Source organism: Nicotiana sylvestris, chromosome 2 (assembly GCF_000393655.2).
Source record: "Nicotiana sylvestris chromosome 2, ASM39365v2, whole genome shotgun sequence".
Lineage (NCBI taxonomy): Eukaryota > Viridiplantae > Streptophyta > Magnoliopsida > Solanales > Solanaceae > Nicotiana > Nicotiana sylvestris.
In genome coordinates this window covers 59,006,692-59,026,170 of record NC_091058.1, presented here as the reverse complement: position 1 = coordinate 59,026,170, position 19,479 = coordinate 59,006,692, and the positions used below count along the sequence as shown (strand labels likewise).

Genomic DNA, 19,479 nt, shown 5'->3' with positions numbered 1-19,479 from the left:
GGTCGGGATAGAGTCCCGCCATACCAAACAATACATGTCTAAATCATACTAACCAAACAAGCAACTTCGAAGCAAATGGAGCGCACCAACATCTTCTGCTGAGCTGATAGCCTACTTGGAGGGCTCTCGACCTGTCTATCGGGACCTGCGGGCATGAAACACAGCATCCCTAGGCAAAAGGGATGTCAGTACGACTAATGTACCAAGTATGTAAGGCACATAAGTAAGTACATCAGAGACATGGAAGAAATATAGAGTACATGATTCAACCTGCAAGTCTGAATAACTTTTTAAATCATAAATTACTGTTAACGTCATGCATGTGCGTATGAATGTCATGTCATTCATAGGTACATGTTTCATAACATCATTAGCCTCTGAGGGCATTCCATTATATCATACTGGCCACTGTGGGCAAAATCATCATCGTATACCAGCTGATCAGGTGGTGGTGCGTATATAACGCCATAACCTTTCCCATATCCCATGTACATATATATACATACATATATACGCGTATATAACACCGTTTGAATACATATATATATATATATCCGTATATAACTCCGTTTGAATACATACATATATATGCGTATATAACGCCATTTGAATACATACCCATATATGCGTATATAACGCCGTTTGAATCATATTTCAGCCACTGTGGGCAACATCATCATCATATACCAGCTGATCAGGTGGTGGTGCGTATATAACGCCGTAACCTTTTCCCATATCCCATATACATATATATACATATATACGCGTATATAATGCCGTCTGAGTCATGGGTCAATGAACATGAATGTAATGCATGAAAAGTACATTAATAAAATCTTTTGGAATTGTCATAAGACCACTTTGCCTTTGAGTAATATCATAAAGTAACCTCTTTTCAACTTTCGTATTTTTGTGAGACCCATGAATATATGATAAAATATTATGACACATGAAAATTCAAGAATATAAATATCTCTAATACTTCTATGACTAGAGTCATTTATGGAATTTGTGCATTTGCACGTTTCGTTTGTGTCGTATAGATCTTGCCAAAAGAAAGAAGGGATAGCCTTAACATACCTATTCTTTGAACTATCCGAATGAAATGAAGCTTCTACTTCTGAATCCTTGAGAGAAAATTGGCACTAGATTCCTTGAAATTTTGGACGGAATCGTTTCTGCTTCAAAATACTTTTGTGTACTATGAGAATTGACTTATGATCTCTAAAATGTTTTCCTGCTTTTGTATACTTTGGAACGTTAGTTTCCTTTGTCCAAAATGAAGAAACTTAACTTTTTGATCTCTAATGTAGTTAGAATGAAATGCTGAAACGTTTCTTACTTATTAATTCAATTAAGCTTAGGTAGCCACCTACTCCAACATGACCATAAGTCATTGTTTGGAAAGTGGTTGGCTGCCACGTGTTTTTTTTAGATAATTATTAATCTTTATCAATTTATTAGTTAACTGGGTAATGTTTCGTTACCCGGTAATTAATCAATTACCCTCATAATTGAGAATTATTCCCACTTACTTAAAATATTACTCACTTTTCGCATACTTTATACACCTTACTATTATGGTCATGTGGTACCTTGTATGGTACTAGTCTATAAATACCGAGTATTTTAGTTTAAGTAGTATTTTATCCCAACATGCCAAACTTGGACGAAAATTCATTTTCTTTGACTTGCTTCCCCTTTAACCTTTACGAATTTACTTATTACTTGTTTGAAATAGTATATCCTTATAATCCCCAAATAATCTTTTCCTTGACTGATGTCAATTTCCTTACGACAAATTCAACGTACAATACTACTGGGTGCAACATCGTCGTAATATATTACGATAGAGTATAACATCGTCTTAATATAATACAGTGGGACATAATTTTGACGTAATATAACAGGACGTAACAATCTCGTACCTAACATAAGTTTGATTTGATATGGGTGATTGTTGATAGGCTTATAAAGTCAGTCCATTTTCAGCCCGTTAGGACTATATTTTCTGTAGAGGATTATGCAAGGCTTTATATTAAGGAGATAGTACGACTATATGGTGTCCATGTATCTATTATCTCGGATAGAGGAGCTCAATTTACAACTAACTTCTGGAGGTCCTTGCAAAAAGGATTGGGGACTCAGGTAAGTGTTAGTACAACATTTCATCCACAGACAGACGGACAGGCTGAGCGTACTATTCCGACACTTGAGGGTATGTTATGAGCTTGTGTGATAGACTTTAAAGGTAGCTGGGATGATCATCTGCCACTTATTGAGTTTGCATAAAATAATAGCTACCATTCCAGTATTCAAATGACACCATATGAAGCTCTTTACGTATGGAAGTGTAGGTCGCCTATAACGTGGTTCGATGTTGGGGAAACTACGTTAGTAGGACCAGAATTGGTAGAATAGGCAATCGAGAAAATTAAGCTCATACAGGAGAGGCTATTATCATCTCAAAGTCGTCAGAAGTCTTATGCGGATAATCGACGGCGAGACTTGGAGTTTCAGGTTGACAACTGGGTATTCCTAAAGGTATCACTAATAAAAAGGTGTTATGAGGTTTGGTAAGAAAGAAAAACTTAGCCCTCGGTACATTGAACCATATAGGATCATACGCAAGGTAGGCCAGGTAGCATATGAGTTAGACTTGCCTTTGCACTTGGAGTCTGTACATCCAGTCTTTTATGTATCTATGCTCTGTAAATGTATCGAAGATCCATCGAGAATCATGTTACTTGGGGACATTCAGGTCACAGAGCAGATTTCATATGAAGAAACTCCCATTGCTATATTAGACAGATAGGTTAGGAGATTGAGAACTAAAGGCGTAGCTTCGGTGAAAGGACTTTGGAGAAACAATAGTGTGGAAGAAATGACTTGGGAGGCCGAAGAAGTCATGAAGTCTAGATATCCCTACTTATTTGCTCCTCCAGAGAAGGGTCCGACTGAGACATCACAACTTTAAGGTACATGTATGGATTATTGTGTTAGTTTTTGTCATTGGTCGTGTGAAGCCATTGTCCTTATTGATGATTGTGGTCCTATGTGGCGTTGAATTATTGAGTTTCTACAGGAAGAGTTGGTAGTAGTGTTGTTACAAAGGTGACTCTGCCAAAGTTGTATAGATCTCGGGGATTTAAACATTCGAGGACGAATGTTTCTAAAGGGGAGAGTATGTTATATCTCACATTTTCGTACGTTAAATTTTCGTCTTCAGTTAATCGATGTACACCCGGGGATAAGACTATCTTGAGTTTAACGTATTTATGCTATTTATAACAAGTGATAAGTAAGTGACATCAAGGATATAGGATACACGAATTAAAGAAACTGAGTTTCGTTGAAGGTTGTCGATTTGGGATAAAATACGATCTGAACTATAATGCCCGATATTTATGGACTAGTACCATACAAGGTACTATATGACAATGATAGTATGATGTATAAAGTATATTAAAAATGGGTAGTATTTTAAGTAGTTTGAGATAATTTCTAATTATGTGGGTAATTGATCAATTACCGGGTAACGGGACATTATCTAATTACCTAATAAGTGAATAAAGAATTAAAAAAAACTACCCAGCCCATGTGGCAACAACCCACTAACAAATAATGACTCATGGTCACATTAGATTACGTGGCAACATAAGATAATGATATCAAGACATCTTATTCTAAAATTTTGAACAAAAAACCACATTTCCCTTCTAACATTTTCAAAACAATCTGACGTGAAGCTCTTGCAAAATTAGTATGTGACTTCTTACCAAATTCATTCCAATTTCCTACAATTCCCATAAAAACTGTAAGCAACGTGATTCCTACAAGTATCAACAATTCCAATGAGAATTATTTACACATTAACAACATAAGATTTTACGATTCTAAGGGAGTACGGTATTACCTTTTCCAAGAATATCATATAGATTTTTCCCTACTCCAGGTATGTTAAGGCTATCCCTTCTTTCTTTTTGGCATGATCCAAATAATACAAATGAAACGAGCAAAATACGCAACCTTCATAAATGACACTATTCATAGAAATACTAGGGGTGTCTTTATTCTTGATTCCCCGTGTGAATTATTATTATATCTTCTATTCATGGGTCTCAGAAAAATACGTATTTGATAAAGTGTATCTGAAAGGTATATTGATTTTCATAGCATTCCGAGAAAGTTTTATTAACATATTTCTTATGCATTGCATTCATTTACACTAACCCATGACTAAATGGTGTTATATATGCATATATATGTAAATATATATATGGGATATGGAAAAAAGTTACGGTGTTATATATGTACCACCACCTAATCAGTTGGTATATGTTGATGATTTTACCCACAGTGGCCGAGATGATATTATGGGATGCCCTTAGAGGCTTAATGATATTATGTACATTTATACATATGCATGACACAACATTTATACGCACGTGCATGACATTATAAATGTTTCAGGACTTACAAAGTAATTTAGACTTACAGTCGGAATTCTTTATTCCATGTTTCATCTATGTCTGTTAGGTACTGATTTTTATGTTTTACATACTCAATACATTATTTGTACCTACGCCCTATTTCCCCAGGCCTACGTTTCATGCCCGCAGATGCAGGTAGGCAAGCTAACGCTCCCCTTCTTAGAATTCTTGATCATCGAGAGTTGGCGTGCTCATTTGATCCAGAGTTGTTTTTGATTTTTGTACGACGTGCTTGTATATATATATATATATGGGTATCACGTGGCTCAGTCCCGTCTTTGTACAGTTGTATTTCTATTAGAAGTCTGTAGATAGTTATGTATATTTGGATAGCATGTGGCATTGTCGGCTTTCAGTTTTGGGTATATAGTTGTCTATAGCAGCCTTGCCGTCTTGCCCACTGTATTCTACATGTACATGTACATATGCATTTTTAGCAGGTTTTCTTCGTGTATGTTATTCTCATAATTCAGTAGACGTCATTCAAGTTTATATCTTAGATGCATGCTTATGGGTGTTCGACAGATACGACACAGGCACCGGCATGGCCCATCGGTTTGGGTTGTGACAAAAGAGGGGGAGGATGTAACGATCCCGCCAGTCGTTTTGAGAGTTATATCCCTGTTCGCCCCATTTACTGCTCATTTTGTGATGTACAATTGTTATATGACTTACCAGGTTAGTCGGATCGGGTCCGAAGAGATTTCGGAATGAAGTGAGACACTTAATCTCAAGGTTGGAAGCTTAAGTTGAAAAGGTTAACTGGATGCTGAGTTATGTGTAGACGACTCCGGAATAGAGTTTTGATTGTTCCGTTAGCTCCGTTAGGTTATTTTGGACTTAGGAGTGTGTCTGGATTATTAATTGAAGGTCCGTAGTTGAATTAAACTTGAAATGGCGAAAGTTGAATTTTTGGAAAGTTTGACAGGAGTGGACTTTTAACATTGGGATCGGATTGGAGTTCCGAAAGTTGGAGTAGGTTCGTGGTGTCATTTATCTTGTGTGCAAAAATTGAGGTCATTCGGACGTGATTGTTAGGTTTCGGCGGTCTTTGTAGAAATTGGAAATTCCTTAGTTCATTGGTCTTGAATGTATGTGCGATTTGTGTTTTTGACGATGTTTGAGGTGATTTGAGGTCTCAACTAAGTTCGTATGATGTTTTAAGACTTGTTGATATGTTTCGTTGATGTCCCGGGGGCCTCGGGTTGATTCCGGGTGGTTAACGGATCAAGAGATGAAGTTGGGAGATTGCTAAAGTTTGTCATCTGCTGGTGTAATCGCACCTGTGGAATTTTCATCGCTGACGCAGGTGCGAGCTGGGGATGCACAAAAGCGGAGTTGGGAAGGATGAGCTGTGGAGCGTAGATGCGGAAGGACTTCCGCAGGTGCAAACTCGTACTTGCGCTTGGAGGGTCATAGAAGCAAGAGTGGCGATTTGGTGTCAGATTTTGATAAAACTTTTATGGTTGAACTCGTGGTTGCTTTCAGATTTTGTGACTTTTATCGGATTTAGAGACGTGGGCCCAGGTAGATGCATTAGACTATATCTCTGTGTAGATGCTCATGTACTCGATGACATTCTAGTTTTGGGAGAGATTTTGTGTTGAGCTGCGAATTTTATTCTGTTTTTAAAAGATTTTCCTTAAAATATTAGTTGCTTCCGTATTTGTCAAAGTTTTGGTTGTGATGAATTGGTTGAGTAGTTGGCTTGCCTAGTTTCACAATAGGCAACATCGTGACGATTTGGTTTTGGGTCGCGACAAACAATAAATTGAATATATACACAAACCAATAATAAAGTTATTGAGATAGTACTCCTCCTGTAGTGGAACAAACCAAAAATCAAGGAACTAAACAACAAACTCCTACAATATTGGTAGCAAGATAAATTCAAAATATAAGCTACGTTAAAATATAGTTAGCAATAGTAATTACATTTATGTGCTAATACCAACCACCACATTTTAGGATTGTGGCATATGTGATTGATTCATTGGCATTTGTTGTACTGTGTTTCAACAAACTGGATCCGATGCCACTTGGGTATATGTCCCACTTGCAAGTATACATAGTCATATCTCAGAAGGTCGATGGAATATAAACATGCCTATAATTTTAAAATGGAATGAACTCAACTTTGCCTTCAAATTTACAGTTTAAAGCAATATTATCGATAGACATCAAAGAATAGTTAACACTAAAAATAACTCTTGACAAGAGCATATAAGTAGCAGATACTATAAAAGTTCAGAAAATGGAATTCCATCTGCATCATTTTACAAGACCTGGCACAAATTAATGACTTGGTACACATTAATTTTAAGAGAGATTTACTACTAATGTTTAACTATATATGACATAATTAATTAGTTGCTAGGAAGTGAGTAACAATACCATTTCATCAGAAGAACATGTAACTTGAAAGAGAAGAAAAAAACTAGTACATAATGATACAAAAGTCTGCGAGTAGCACATACACAGTTGAACATGCCCCCTCCTACCAAAAAATAAAATAGTAACAGCACAACTCGAAGAGTTTAAACTCTTTATTCGTAACTTAATACAGAGAAGTCTCTCAACATAATTGATGGCCTATGAGCATTATCCCCTCCCATAACTTTTCGCTTCCAATGTACCTACAACAACCAGCACTGAAACTACACAAGGCTCGGGCAAATAAATTGGCACGACCCAAATCCTAACCTGTCGTGATGGCGTCTATCGATGGTATTAGGTAAGCGGGCATTTCCAAAACACTTCCAATTTTTAATAAAAAATGAATCAAGTAATTTTAAATAGCAAAGTTTTCATAAACAGGGGTAAAACCCAAAATATGAGTAAGGAAAATTACTCCCAAATCGGGGTGTCACTGAGCCCATGAGCATATATACATAACTATTCTAGAAATGAAACGTCTATAACAGTTTGGATCCAAATACAACGAAAGAAAAGATAAGGAAGGAGAAAACAAAGATTGCGAACGCCAGACAGCTACCTCGATATCTCCAACGGTCACCTACGTGAAATATGAACACCCTCCACATCTAGAAACTCCTGGAACTGCACATGAAGTGCAGGGTGTAGCATGAATAGAACCAACTTAGTAAGTAACAATAGTAAATAAGGAACTGAAAGATAGTGACGAGCTACACAATCCAACTACGATATTCCATCTACATAAAGAACAAACAAATTACATGTATATTAGTCAAATATGTCAAATTACACTTTGTAATTTAATGTTGGGTGAATGATATAGGTACCCACAAAAATAAAACTATTTACTCTTCACTGCCCATTTACTTTTCTACCCATCAAACTAATTACATTTTCTACCCGTGATAGTTTTTGTCGGGAATTTTCTCTTTTTTCTCCTTTTCTTTTTCATTTCTCTACTTCTTTTCTTTTTTTTTTCTTTTTTTTCTCCATTTATTTTTTCTCCTTTTTCATATTTTTTTCTTTCCTTTTCTGCTCATTTATTTTCTACCAAGATCATATTTGACATGACCCAATTTCTCCTATAGGTCGTGATGTCGCCCAACGTTACCGCTAGGCAAGCTAACAATAAACTAACCCTGTGATTGTTTCTTTTAACAATTTAAAAATAGTTGTTTTTTAATTATCGAATAAATAAGAAGTGTAAATTTAATAAAATTAGAAATAAACAATTTTAAGAGCAAATGAGATAAAGCAAATAATCAAAAAAATTATCAAGTGTCTACTAGCATAATTTCCAAGACCTGGTATCACAAGTGTATGAGCTACCAGTAGAATACACAAAAATACTGAACTATTGTTTGAAATAAAGTAGACAGAAATTAAATGCAAAAGAAAGACTTCGGGTGCTACAGAACGGGCTCGGAAGGTAGCTCACCACAAAGTCTCGGAGTATGAGGAGTGTATGCCAGGATGATAATCAGATGCATCTGCCTCAGATCCTACACGGTTAGTGCAGAAGTGTGTGAGTACATAAACAATATGTATCCAATAAGTATCTAGTCTAACCTGAAAGAATTAGTGATGAGGGTTCGATTTCGACACTTACTATGGGCTAACAATAAAATACCGAAATTCTAAATAAGCATGGGTTATGTAAATGATAATGAAAACTAAATAACAAGCAGTAAATAAACAATTCTTTCACTGGTTAATCCCAAATCAATTTCCCTTATTTAACAATTTTAAACTCTCAAGCCAGTAAAACGATATCAAGTATAATTGGACTCCAAGTATTATTACGCACGAATTAAACCAAGGTCGTATGACCCGATCCAAAATACATATACATAAATTGTGTGCTCTACCGAGGATCAAACGGCACGAACCATAGATGCATCTATTAACCTGCCGAGGCGAACGTCCCGTTCCATGAGAGTAGAGGAATTTATCTCACTCGCGGAAATGCTTTCGACGTGAGTGAACCTAGATTTCTCAAAGTTATTATAAAATTCTTCAATTCTTTCCAAAAATAAGAAGTCTAAACCGGAGACTTTAAATCTTAAAATCCTCAATCTTAGCTCTATTTAAGACAATTAATATGCATAATCAAATAACGGTGCCAACAATGTATGATGTTAACCTAAGACTACCCGGATATCACACGGAAAATATAGCTACGCACAGACTCTCGTCACATAGTGCATACGTAGCTCCCCACAGAAGTAATTTACAACAAACACACCTAAGGAGATGAGTTCCCTCTTACAAGGTTAGGCAAGAGACTTACCTCGTTCTCAAGCTCATTTTCGATTGACAAATGCTTTAAATCCTCAACTCAGTGCCAAATAACTCGAAACTAGTCATATATTGTGTAAAATAATTAATACATGTTCAAAAGTTCATATTCTAACTATTAGAGTAGTTACCCAATCCCAATTGAATGATTTCTAAAATTCACCTCTGAGCCCACGTGCCCGGAATCCGGAAAGTTTTGAAAAATGTTGTTACCCATAACTTTACGAAATCAAAAATATAATTTTCACCCCATTCCATAATCATTTTCGTGATTAAATGTAATGACCTGGCCGGTCATTTCATGAGCTACCACTTCGTTTCCCCATATCTGCTTCTTATTATCTTGTCTAGCTGTATTATGTGTTATCGGGTTGGTTGGCTCGGGTTCAGAAAGGTTTTGGTAAGGTTTGAGACACTTAGTCTCTTTCGAGTGAGCTTAAGTTAGAAAAGTCAACTAGATATTGACTTATGTGAAAAAGGGCTCGGATGTGAATTTAGATGGATTGGATAGCTTCCGGAGGTGATTTGGGACTTAGGAGTGTGATCGGAACGTATTTTTGAGGTCCGTAGTAGATTTAGGCTTGAATTGGCGAAATTCGAATTTGGGCGTTTTCTAGTTAATAGGTGAGATTTTGATATAGGGGTCGGAATGGAATTCCGGAAGTTGGAGTAGGTCCATAGTGGCATTTCTGACGTGTGTGCAAAATTTCAGGTCATTCAGACGAGGTTTGATAGACTTTTTGATCAAAAGCAAAATTCGGAAGATTTTTGAACCTTAGGCTTGAATTCAATGTTATTTGGTTGATTCGATGTTATTTGAGGTGTTTTTTCAGATTGGTATAAGTTCGGATAGTGGTATATGACTTGTTCATGCTTTTGGTTGGGGTCCTGGAGCCCTCGGGGTGATTTCGGATGGTTGACGGGAAGATGTAGTTGGAGAGTTGCAGCTAAAGCTGCTGAAGTCTATCATAACCGCACATGCGGCTTGGGGACCGCAGGTGCTAGCCCGTAGAAGCGAAAATCTAGCCGCAGATGCGGAAGTTGGCGTAAAGGGGCTGAAGCATAGGTGCAGATGATTGGTCACACCTGCAAGACCGCAGGTGCGGAGGGTGAGGCGCAGGTGCGGAGTTCTGGTTTTAAGTAAAAACTGCAGATATAGTGTTTTGGACGCAGATGCAATGAAGGGACCGCAGGTGCAAAAAGCCTGGGTCAGAACATATATATATTTCACGCTTCGCGATTTTGAGTGGATTTTCACCATATTTCATTCGGGAAGAAGCTTTGGAGAGCTAATTAAAGGGAGAATTCAAGATGGTTTCTTAGAGGTAAGGTCCTTGGTCCGTAAACTTATTTTTATGATGATTTTTAAGGTTGTAAGCTTGAAATCTATGAGAAAATCATTAGCAAATTGGAAGTTAGGGCTTGGAAAATTGGAGACCTAAAATTAGGGATTTGATGGGTCATTTGTGGGCGGATTTTGGTACTTTTGATATGAATGAACTCGTGGGGGAATAAGGAGTTTGTTGATGTAATTTTTATCGGATTCCGAAACGTGAGCACGGGGGTCGGGTTTGGTCAATTTCGGGATTTGTGTTGTAATTTGATTATTTTTGAGTCGGTGTTGTTCCTTAGCATATTTTTATGATTATATACTGATTTTGGTTAGATTTGGAGCATCCGGAGGCCGATTCGAGAGGCAAGGGCATCACGGGCTAGAGTTTGGACTAGATAGAGGTAAATAATTATTGTAAATACTATTCTGAGGGTATGAAACCCCAGATTTTACTTCGTTGTGCTACTTTTAGATGACATACATGCAAGATGACGAGTGTAGGGTTGTGTACCATTGGGGGTTGTGACTTAGTGCGTCCCGTATGATTATTAAACTGCGTATTTGATTAAAAACTGTTTGCTATCATCATGTTTTGGGCTGAATGCCATATTTGGGCCTCGTGCCAACTGTTTTGGACCCTTAGGGTATTTTTACTACTGTTCCTCACTATTTTGACTTCGTATTTGTACCCAGTCATGCTATATTCTACTGTTTCACAACTGAGCCACCTTACTTGTTTTTGATATTTTAAATGATATTTTGGGCTAAGCATCATCTTTTACTGTTGCCCGAGTTCGCACTAGAAGAGAAAACATATGAAAATCCAGAAGGATTAAAAATAACAATAATATTTTCCAACTTAGGAAGAAGATACAAGAAAATAGGAAATAACCTAAACTTAATGTTAGGAAAAGAAACGCTAAAACTAGAAGATAGTTTAACCGCAATGGTTAGACTAACAAAAGAAAACGAAGAAATAGATAGAAAATGAGAAATTAAAGAAATACAACAGCAAGCTAAAGAAAAAATACAGCAGATAGAGGAAGTAAAGAACACTAAAATAATAGAATTAGAAAAAGAATTAGAAATGCTAAAACAACTATATACAAATAAACTAAAAGAAAAAGAAAAACGTAAGGAAGAAGAACAAGAGCTAAGACTGACAAATGAGATAGAAAAAATTAAATTACAGTTAGAAGAGGTACAAGATAATCCACCAAATATAAGCATAAACGAAATAAATGACCAAAGTGATAACGACAAAGATCTAGGAGAAGACTATTCAGAAACAAGTGAGACGTACATAGAACTTATAGAAAAAACAGAAAAGATAAAAATAAATCCAGAAATAAATACAGGAGATATGACCGAGGATAAACCAAGCACATCAGGAGTAAAAAAATCCAAGACAACTAAACTCAACCTATTACAGAGTAAGTTATGATTCATATGATAGGAACAAAACATTATGGGATAAAAGGCTAAATAGGAAATGGACACCAAGACAGATAACTGAACAATATAATTTTTTAGATCTAAATTGTGTAGCAGATATAAATAAAACAATCCAATTGTGGATATGATATATCTCAAAACAACTAATAGATAATAAAATAGTAATAGCTGAAACACCAGGATATATAGAAAGAACACTCATAGGAACGGTAAAACTATGGTTACAAAATTTAACAAGTGAAAGCTTAGATACATTAAGAAGTAATAAAAAATTTGATGGTACAGCTGCAACAACAGTTACAGATATATTGAATAAATATGAAATAGCAATAAGAAATGAATTTAGTACTATGACAATAGAAGTAGAAGAACAAAATAAAGAAAAAACTACAAATAGAAATTTAATGACAAAATTAGCAATATGTAATATGTGTTATATAGACGAATATACTTGTGCATTTAGAAACTATTATTATAAAGGAACATATAGTCCGGATGAAAGTAAGGAAATAAGAAAATTATATTTTACCAAATTACCAGAACCTTTTAGCTCAAATATAATAAAATATTGGAATGAAGCAGAACTAGAAGATACTCTAGGAGCTCGAATAAAATTTCTACAAAACTGGTTTATAGAATTATGTGAAAAATATAAAGAAAATATCAAAATGGATAAAATATTAGTAAAAAATTTGGTATGCTGCAGAAATAGAATAGCACCTCAATTTAGCTGCACAGATAAATATTACAAAAAAGAAGGAAAGAAAAAAAGATATAAATCCAAATATAAGTATAAGAAACCAAGAGGAAGATATTATGTAAAAAATTACAAACATAAAAAACCATATAGAAAAAAGAAAAAACTAACAGAATGTACTTGTTACAATTGTGGAAAGCTAGGACACTTAGCTAAAGATTGCAAATTACCAAAAAAAAAAAACAAAGAAGAAATAAATTACTGAAATAATAATAGACAATGATAAATATACACAAATAGAATACATAGATTATGAATTAGGAAGTGGAGACAGTATATATGAAATATCAGAAAATGAATTATCAGAAAATGAAAAGAATATAAATAATAATATAATAGAAGAATCAGACGAAGATAATTATGATTGAAAAAGATATACAAATCATACAACAAGAAGAACACCAAGATGAACAATCTTCATAACAAAAAATAATATTTGACACCACCATATTTGAACAAATAAAAGGAAAAGAATTGGATCTAAGCATAGACAAAATACTAGAAGTACCAACAATAAAAAATTGGTTTAAAAGACAAAAAGAAGAATACTATGTAGTAAGCCAAAGAGAACATATAATAGACTGTAAATACATTAAAGGTAAAGCAAGAATACCAATATTAAATAAAAAACTATTAAATAAAGAAATACAAGATATAAAAGCAAAAAACCCAATAAAATACGTACATTTAGGAGGAACAGAGATACTAATAAAAGCATGTTTTAGAGAGGGAATAGATACCCCTATAGAAATATACTTGGCAGACGATAGAATTGTACAACCTATAGAAAAGAGTATAATAAGTGCAGTAAGAGGTAACTTAATATACCAAAAATATAAATTCATAATAAGTGCCAACTATTCAGTGGCAATAGATGATAAAAATATAGATAAATTATTAGTGCTATACTGAAAAATGTCTGGAATAGAACTAGCACCAGGAAGTAAGATATTCACAGCAAGATGTAAAAATCTATATGTCTTAACAACAAAACATAAGATAACAACTAAAAATAAAATAAATAAAATTAAAATAGAAAATATGTTCGAAAGAATAGTATCAGTTATAGACAACAATGATTATAGTTATAAGGAAATGGATATAGAAGAAGACTTAGAAATAGTAAAAGAAAGATTGAGCACGTCAAAACGAACAAGTAATGAGATACCAGAGACATCATCAAGAATAAGTACATCAAGAAGAATAGATTACATAACTCCACAAAAATTAATAGAACAAAAAATAGAAGAAATAAACCCACATCATTATTATATAACAGGAATAATGGACCAAAGAAAATATTTAATATTAATAAATACAGGACAAGAAGAGAATTATGTTATAAGAGAATTAATACCAGAACAAGAGATAATAACAATAGAACAACAAAATTCAGAATTACCAAAAGCACTAAGAAAAAATGAAGAAACAACTGAAAAGGAATTAATTATTGGAGGAATACCAATATTAATAAATTTTAAAATATATCAAGGAGATAAAAACATTACACTAGGAATAAAATGGTTAGAAAAGGTCAAACCATATAAATTAGAAGATAGGCAATTAACAATAAGTTATGAAAATAAAAAGATAATAATCAAAAGAACCTTAATATAATGCCAAAAATATATATACTTGCCAAAATAATAGTAGAAGGATATTATAATAGATATTATACACCTATGATGGATACAGGAGCAGAAGCTAACATGTGTAAACATAATTGTCTACCAGAAAATAAATGGGAAAAGCTAAGAACCCCCTAGTAGTAACAGGATTTAACAATGAGGGAAGTATGATAACATACAAAGCAAGGAATCTAAAAATACAAATATGGGATAAAATATTAACCATAAAAGAAATACATAGTTATGAATTCACAAATAAAGATATATTATTAGGAATGCCATTTTTAGATAAGTTATTCTCACATACTATAACAAAAACACATTGGTGGTTTACTACCATGTGTAAGCAAAAAATAGGAGCAAAAAGAGTAAATAATAAATTAAGAAAACAACACCCTGGATTAAGGGAAGTGAGAAAATTACCCATAAATTAGAAAATATGACACAAAGCAACCATAATATAGAAATAATCATTTTCTCAATAAACAAGATAAAACTACTCCAAGATAAATTAGAACTACTATATAATGATAATCCACTACAAGGATGGGAAAAACATAAAACAAAAATAAAAATTGAACTAATAGATGAAAATAGTATAATAACACAAAAACCTTTAAAATACAATTTTAATGATCTAACAGAATTTAAAATACATATACAGGAATTATGAGACAATAAGTACATACAAGAAAGTAATAGTAAACACACTAGCCCAGCATTTATAGTAAATAAACATAGCGAACAAAAACGAGGAAAAAGTCGTATGGTTGTAGATTATAGAAATTTAAATGCAAAAACGAAAACATATAATTATCCGATACCAAATAAAATACTAAAAATCAGACAAATACAAGGATATAACTATTTTAGTAAATTTGACTGTAAATCAGGATTTTACCATTTAAAACTAGAAGACAAATCTAAAAAGTTAACAACATTCACAGTACCACAAGGATTTTACGAATTGAACGTATTACCATTTGGATATAAAAATGCACCAGGTAGATACCAACATTTTATGGATAACTACTTTAACCAATTAGAAAATTGTATAATATATATAGATGATATACTGTTATATTCTAGAACAGAGAACGAACATATAAAACTACTAGAAAAATTCATACACATTGTAGAAATATCAGGAATTAGTTTAAGTAAAAAGAAAGCAGAAGTAATGAAAAATCAAATAGAATTCTTAGGTATACAAATAGATAAAAATGGAATAAAAATGCAAACTCATATAGTACAAAAAATAATTAACTTAAACGAAACACTTGATACGAAAAAGAAGTTACAATCATTTTTAGGATTAGTTAACCAAGTAAGGGAATATATCCTTAAATTAGCAGAAAACTTAAAACCATTACAGAAAAAAATTAAAAAGGATGTAGAATACCATTTTGATGAAAAAGATAAAATACATATAAAGAAGATCAAAAATATGTGTAAAAATTTACCAAAACTATATTTTCCAGATGAAAAAAGACAGTTCACAAACATAGTAGAAACTGATTCTAGTGACCACAGCTATGGAGGAGTTCTAAAATATAAATATGATAATGAAAAAATTGAACACCATTGTAGATATTATTCAGGATCATACACGGAACCACAATTAAAATGGGAGATAAATAGGAAAGAACTATTTGGATTATATAAATGTTTGTTAGCATTTGAGCCATTTATCGTTTATAATAAGTTTATTGTAAGAACAGATAATACACAAGTAAAATGGTGGATAACACGGAAAGTACAAGATTCAGTAACTACGAAGGAAATAAGAAAGCTTGTATTAAATATCCAAAATTTTACATTTACAATTGAAGTAATAAGGACTGACAAAAATGTTATTGCAGACTACCTATCAAGACAAAGGTACCCAAACTGATGAAAGCCAAGAAACAAAAGATTTATTTGCAATCCTTACTACTCTATCTTTACAGATGGATGGTATGGGAAAAAGATTACAACAGCTAGAGAAAAGCCAGCCAAGTCAGCAGCATGACTATAAAGATGCGGAGCTAAGTCGATCGGAAGACTCAAAACTTCCAGAGTTAGAAGGAGACGTTGGGAAACTCCAAAAAACCCATAACAAAGTTTGCTTATATACAGCTGCAGGTACAAGTAAACAAGTTAACAAGAAGCCACATACCAATGTCAATTTAAGAAACATATTTGATAAACCAATTACTCCGAAAAGGCCAAAAGAAATAATAGTTACGACACCACAAACCTCAACCTATGCCAACAGCCTACACCAAAATAAAAAATATATAACCATATTACCCAGACCTATATTGAAAATATATACAAAATCCAAACATTTCTAAACCTTAACCCCAGAGCAACTACTACAACAGATCCAACACAGGACTATATAACCCAAAAGCTCCAAGGATATAATAGACTTATTGCACAGCCAAAAACTAAAGCCAATTTAGTAAAAATACGTTACAATTACGGATTACTTAGCACGGTATATACCTATGATGGAGAAGAGATAAGTGGAATACCGGAACTATATAAAGCATTTATTACATTTAAAAGAATTATAAAAGAAACCTATTTTTTATAAAATTCTATACAGCACCAGCTGAGATACTATACGATGAAATAAAACCTATTATACAGGTTGTAAAAATAGGATTGACACGAGATATGATAATACCAGAAGAAATAGAACAACAACCAGAAATACCAAAAATCGAGATACCAGGTTTTTACGCCAACAAAGAATAATTGGAATAGCAACTATTATCCAAGAAAGGTACCCAAACTTATATTTTTCACATAATTCTATAAACCAGTTTTGTAGAAATTTTATTCGAGCTCCTAGAGTATCTGCTAGTTCTGCTTCATTCCAATTTTTTATTATTTTTGAGCTAAAAGGTTCTGGTAATTTGGTAAAATATAATTTTCTTATTTTCTTACTTTCATCCGGACTATATGTTCCTTTATAATAATAGTTTCTAAATGCACAAGTATATTCATTTATATAACACATATTACATATTGCTAATTTTGTCATTAAATTTCTATTTGTAGTTTTTTCTTTATTTTGTTCTTTTACTTCTGTTGTCATACTACTAAATTCATTTCTTATTGCTATTTCATATTTTTTCAATATATCTGTAATTGTTGTTGCAGTTGTACCATCAAGTTTTTTATTACTTCTTAATGTATCTAAGCTTTCACTTGTTAAATTTTGTAACCATAGTTTTACCGTTCCTATGAGTGTTCTTTCTATATATCCTGGTGTTTCAGCTATTACTATTTTATTATCTATTAGTTGTTTTGAGATATATCATACCCACAATTAGATTGTTTTATTTATATCTGCTACACAATCTAGATCTAAGAAATTACATTGTTCAGTTATCTGTCTTGGTATCCATTTCCTATTTAGCCTTTTATCCCATAATGTTTTGTTCCTATCATATGAATCATAACTTACTCTGTAATAGGTTGGGTTTAGCTGTCTTGGATTTTTTACTCCTGATGTGCTTGGTTTATCCTCGGTCATATCTCCTGTATTTATTTCTGGATTTGTTTTTATCTTTTCTGTTTTTTCTATAAGTTCTCTGTACGTCTCACTTGTTTCTGAATAGTCTTCTCCTAGATCTTTGTCGTTATCACTTTGGTCATTTATTTCGTTTATGCTTATATTTGGTGGATTATCCTGTACCTCTTCTAACTGTAATCTAATTTTTTCTATCTCATTTGTCAGTCTTAGCTCTTGTTTTTCTTCTTTACGTTTTTCTTTTTCTTTTAGTTTATTTGTATATAGCTGTTTTAGCATTTCTAATTCTTTTTCTAATTCTATTATTTTAGTGTTCTTTACTTTCTCTATCTGCTGTATTTTTTCTTTAGCTTGCTGTTGTATTTCTTTAATTTCTCGTTTTCTATCTATTTCTTCGTTTTCTTTTGTTATTCTAACCATTGCGGTTAAACTATCTTCTAAATTTACCGTTTCTTTTCCTAACATTAAGTTTAGGTTATTTCCTATTTTCTTGTATCTTCTTCCTAAGTTGGAAAATATTATTGTTATTTTTAATCCTTCTGGATTTTCATATGTTTTCCCTTCTAGTGCGAACTCTTCTTTATTCATTTTTTATTTTTAAGATAGTAAATATATTTGTATTCTGTTTTAGGTATTGTATCAATTAATCCAGATAGCCTAGCTTTGTCTATTTTTGTAATACTTAGGTATTCATATTCTAGGTATGGTTTCTTTAGTTTCTTTCTTATTTTCCTTGATTTTTAGTTATTTTAATATGCTTGTTTTCGGTAATTAACTCATTGTTTATGAATATTTTTTGCGGATTTGTACTCTCAGGTTCAGTGTTATTTTCCATGATTTTCCTTTTTTAGTGTAAATGTTTATTTATCAGTTTCATAGCTCTGATACCAATTTTAAGTAGTTCTCGTATTTGAGATTTTCGTAGCTGATCATTAATCTGAATATAAATCTAGTTCATATAAATCTAAGACGTCTATTTCTTCTGATAGAATTAGTTCTGTATATCCTTGTTCTATTATATTTATTATTTCAAAAGTAATTAAAATATCGTAAATTTTTCTTCTAATATCATTATTAAGTTGGTTAAAGGTATATAATATGAGTATTTTGTAATCATTATTGTTATCTAGCAGATATGTGTGGTTGCTCATAAGATTGTTATTTTTCTTTATTCTTATCATGTGTTTACTAAACATATTCCCTCTAACCTCTTTGTTTATCATAGAGTTTATCATTTTTTAATAAGTTATACTGAACAATCTTTTCTAGTCACTAACATATTTTTCTTGCTTCAATCATTTACCCTAACAGCGCCTCAACTCTGTCTGCTCCCCTAAACGGCTTCCTTGCCTACTGGTTTCGACCTTAGGATGGCATAGTCTGGGCTTAACTACTCTCAGCATTATTAGACATGGCAAACTTTCTCAAGATATTCTTTATAACAGTACTATAACATGATAAACAGTTATGATATTCAAGAGATTATAAGGAATATAAAAGTTTAGTTAGACATGATTATAAATAAACTTACCTGATCTTGTAACTTGTTTGAA

At 33.0% G+C, this 19,479-nt stretch overlaps 1 protein-coding gene and 1 pseudogene across 1 annotated transcript; one reads left to right on the top strand and one right to left on the bottom strand.

The window, feature by feature from the left end:
• The first annotated feature begins 16,250 nt into the window (after positions 1-16,250).
• On the top strand, positions 16,251-17,726 carry LOC138884958 (uncharacterized; annotated as a pseudogene).
• A 28-nt stretch (positions 17,727-17,754) lies between these two features.
• Positions 17,755-18,346, bottom strand: LOC138884957 (uncharacterized). Its single transcript, XM_070165835.1, has 2 exons — positions 17,861-18,346; positions 17,755-17,760 (listed from the first exon to the last, which is right to left on the bottom strand). The coding sequence occupies exons 1-2, from the start codon at positions 18,344-18,346 to the stop codon at positions 17,755-17,757; spliced, it is 492 nt and encodes a 163-aa protein (XP_070021936.1).
• Between the last annotated feature and the right edge of the window lie 1,133 nt (positions 18,347-19,479).

Bases quoted from the DNA above. Each gene is read 5' to 3' on its own strand.
- LOC138884957 (XM_070165835.1), bottom strand. From the start codon at position 18,346: ATGGTTAGAATAACAAAAGAAAACGAAGAAATAGATAGAAAACGAGAA.